The 3,979-nt window shown below is 35.3% G+C and overlaps 1 protein-coding gene across 1 annotated transcript; it reads right to left on the reverse strand.

Moving 5' to 3' along the window:
* Nucleotides 1-2,344: 2,344 nt before the first annotated feature.
* On the reverse strand, nt 2,345-3,224 carry LOC116001041 (osmotin-like protein OSML15). The gene has a single exon (XM_031240948.1). It carries the CDS (start codon nt 3,191-3,193, stop codon nt 2,504-2,506), a length of 690 nt encoding a protein of 229 aa, XP_031096808.1. The 5' UTR covers nt 3,194-3,224; the 3' UTR covers nt 2,345-2,503.
* Nucleotides 3,225-3,979: the final 755 nt, after the last annotated feature.

Consider the following 3,979-nt stretch of genomic DNA (forward strand, 5'->3'; position numbering starts at 1 on the left):
GACTTTTCAATTTGGAAAATTTTTGTTCTTTTTAATTTTACATATTTAATAAATTTATAGTGGTCTACTGGCCTTATATCCCTATATTTGTGTCACTAAATGGATTCACTTAACCATATTAAGTGAATAGTATGGGATGAAAGCAGATTTAACGGATTTTTGCTCACATTAAGTGGATACGGATTGGATGAGAGCGGATTTGGTGGATTCTTGAATTGCTCACCCCTACGAAATATAACATAAGTGCTTAAGAATAGTACGTAAAATACTTTTTACGGATAATATAGACAAGAATCAAACTCGAGACATTTAGATACAAAATTCATAATTTCATACTCCACCCACTAAATCACTCTCACTCCTTCTGAGACGATGTTTCTTTACTTTCATTGTTTTGTTGGCTAATTTTCATTGTTTTGGAAACAAAAATATAAAAAATTCCAAAAGGATCACTAGTGAGGCATTTTCCTACTTTCTTCTGGCATAATATTTTTCTTTCTCAATAATTATGGATTGAGTTGGTGGCGGCTAAGAGCGAAGTTTACATTTCTTCAATTTAGCATTAAGGACTTTGTTGAATGGACAACAAATTTCATTAAATCAAATGCTAACGTGACATGCTATTATTAATTACGGAATAATTGAATACTTTTGACTTTGTTATTTGATGGATCAAAAATTTCTTCTTGAGAAGTTAAATCTCCAACCTCAAGGGGGCCCCACACCCCGTCCCCAACAGAGCATTTAGAAGGATAATGTAAATCACAATAACTCAGTGGCTCAGTAGACATGGTCAAATGCCAGTGCGCACAAAGAATTTGTTCATTTTGAGCATAATTTCTACATTGCCGCTGCCGAGTTCTGAACCAGTGAGCTAAACTTGTGTGGACAGGTGACTCAAAAATTTATATTTCCGGTTTGTAGCTAACAATAATTAAAATCTAAATTAATTAAAGTCTCATGTATGTGTATCCTTGCGATGGAACTAGATAGTTTTCCAAGTAAGGGAATAATTGACAAACTAGCTAAAAATATAAGAATCCCACAACACTATTGATAAGCCATGGAGTGGCTCATAATTGTGCTTCATTTTATGTTAATTTTGCTTGAATGTAGGTAAGTGTGGTGGAACAAGGTTTACTTTGAGGTGTTTTTTTATTGTAAGAAGGAAAGATTGGGCCTAATTAAAGTACCTCCGGGAAGGTGTCACAATGGAGTTCACGCGGGTGGTCAACTATAAATATTAGAAAATATTATTACTATGAGAAATTACAATACAAAATCATTAAAAAAAATATTAAGGTGCTAATCAATGACTACTACCCAAACTGAATGATAAAAGCTCCGAGTTTGTAACCCGTGCAAACTCAAAGTCTTTCTCAAAAATATTGACTTGTATATGATAGAAACAACATGGTACCAAGTCTACTGCTTCCCTCTTGATTTCTAGAAATAAATCATCCACAGTCAACTATTCTTCCTCACCCACCACATTGAATGACATAAATGCCCCTCATGTAGACGGTCAACTAACGAGATAATAGACGGAGGACCAAAATTGTCCTCGTTACAATAAGTCTGTCCAAAAAATGGTAAAAATTTTTATGGAGGACTTTGTCTTTGTCACTATAAGTCTAGGACCAAAAAAGGAATTGACTCTTTAATAATTGTTTTAAAGATTTTTAAATGACAGTCATATAGATATTTTTCTTTTAAAATTTTAATTTTAAAAATGAATCTATATGTACATAAACTTATTACTTTAGGTACATAAATTATTCATTATTGTATGTACATATATTCATTATTATTGATGTCATTTTTATGTACCAGTATTATTTCAATTTATTTAGTTACAATATTTTTTCTTATTTACATAGATAGATCATACCATACACATTTGCCTTTAATTAATGTCATTTATAATTTCATGTAGTAGCGTTATTGAAAGCAACAAGTATTTATTATATACTCAACCACCTTAGGCCTACATGGTAACAAATGCGCAAATTATATCGTGGACCTTTAAGTGTATGCTAAAATTGTACTCGGTGGCAGAGCTTTAAGTGTTTTTTTTTTTGTTTTTCTTTTTAACTATCTCATTTGTATTAATCTTTGGCTCACACTGAAAAAAAATTTCTGAATCTGCACCCCTGATTATACTCAAACTCGATCTCCAAATTATATATAGAATCGTTCAAGTTACATTTTATTGTATTTTCCATATTTTAAATATATTTTGCATACTATAAATAGCTTAGTATTCAATGTTGGTAAACCTAGTTTAATTTTTTTTAATAGAAATCTTGAGATAACAACAAAACTAAACTTAATAATAAAAATAAAAACATCCATAGAGAAATATATTATAAAAAGTGGAAATTGCATTACAAAATATATATATAATGCCGAGTTATTCATAATATTTATTTAAAGCCTTTATACTTTTTAACATTATAAGGCATGGCATTAAATTTAACACTTCCACAGATCCGTAATTTGATTATGGGCAGAAGACAACCTTATAATCAGTGCTTCCTCCGGGGCAAGTGAAAGTGCTGGTGGCATCATCCTGAGGGTAACTATAAGCATCAGGGCATCTTGTCTTGAAAAACCTTGAATAATCTGTGGGACCACATGGTCCATTGGTGCAGCAATATTGCTGTCCTCCAAAGGTGGTGCAAGGGTTGTTACACCCTCCGGCGACCCTAAGAGGGCCGAGGCATTGGCCCACGATATCCGCGGTGCATGAGATTTGGTGGCATTTGTCGGGTCCGGGCCTGGTGGGGCCAAAGCTCATGGGGATGTTGAAACCGTCGACGTTGGAGATGTCGAAGAAGTCGAGGTTGTTGAATTGGTTTAGGGCGAACTCGGCCAGGGTGTTGGGCGGTTTACCCCACCCGGTGCACTGTAACACCCCACCGCAGTCGCCGGTCTCGCATCCACCTCTGCCGCTACCATCGAAGTTGCAGTTTTTGCGACCCCATATACGTGCCATTTTTGTGCCGGGCGGCACGTTGATGTTCCAGCTTTGGCCATTGTCGAGGCGTTGGCCGCCGCCAACTGGGGTTGCGGCCGCCCAAACGGTGTAGGGGCAGTTGTTATGAACTTCAAAGTTGACGGCGGAGGTAGATGTGAAGAGGGTGAGGAGGAGGAGGAGCAGTGGAAGAGTGGTGATTAGGCGGCAATCCATATTTGTAAGTGAAATGCTACTTTAATTTGAATTGGTGTGTGATCAGAACGAAGGCTTGCTCGCTATTTATAGAGTGGAGGGGTGAGAATATTCAACTTCAATCATTCTAGACTTGTGATATGATCATCCTATTGCGTCACCACATGGTCCACATTACACGCAATTGCCATACAATAAATCCTATGACAACCACTCCCAAGTGAGATCTACACCATTGTCCATTGATTTGCAAGATTTGGTGAATGAGAAATCAAAGTAAAAAATAACAGGGTCATTTTTATAAATATCACAAATGTTTAAATTGAGCTGAGTCATTTTCATAAATATTACAAAGTTTTATTTATTAACTGTTAGATCTACTAGATCAATGGTTTAGATTTATCCATAAGTTCGGGTATGTTCTCACCAACCATGTCCCAGGTGAGTACGTGTGGACAAATTCAAACCATTGATCTAGTAGATCTAACAGTTCAAAATAAACAAACTTTGTAATATTTATGAAAAAAAAATCGAGCTCATTTTAAAAATTTGTAATATTTATGAAAATGACCCCACTCATTTTTTACTTGAATTCCCATCCATTAGATCTTGCAGATCAATGGTTTGGATTTGTCCAGACATTCTCACTTAGAGAATAGTTCTCAAATTTTTAGGATCAAAAGCTATAGTCAATAATAAATGTATTTCCTTATATTTGCGTAATAGTTAACGTCACGTTTTGATGACATGATGGAAGATTCACAATCGTTATATCGTGCGTGGACTATGGTTCAAAAACGACGCCCT

Source organism: Ipomoea triloba, chromosome 13, assembly GCF_003576645.1.
Source record: "Ipomoea triloba cultivar NCNSP0323 chromosome 13, ASM357664v1".
In the NCBI taxonomy this organism is placed as follows: Eukaryota; Viridiplantae; Streptophyta; class Magnoliopsida; order Solanales; family Convolvulaceae; genus Ipomoea; species Ipomoea triloba.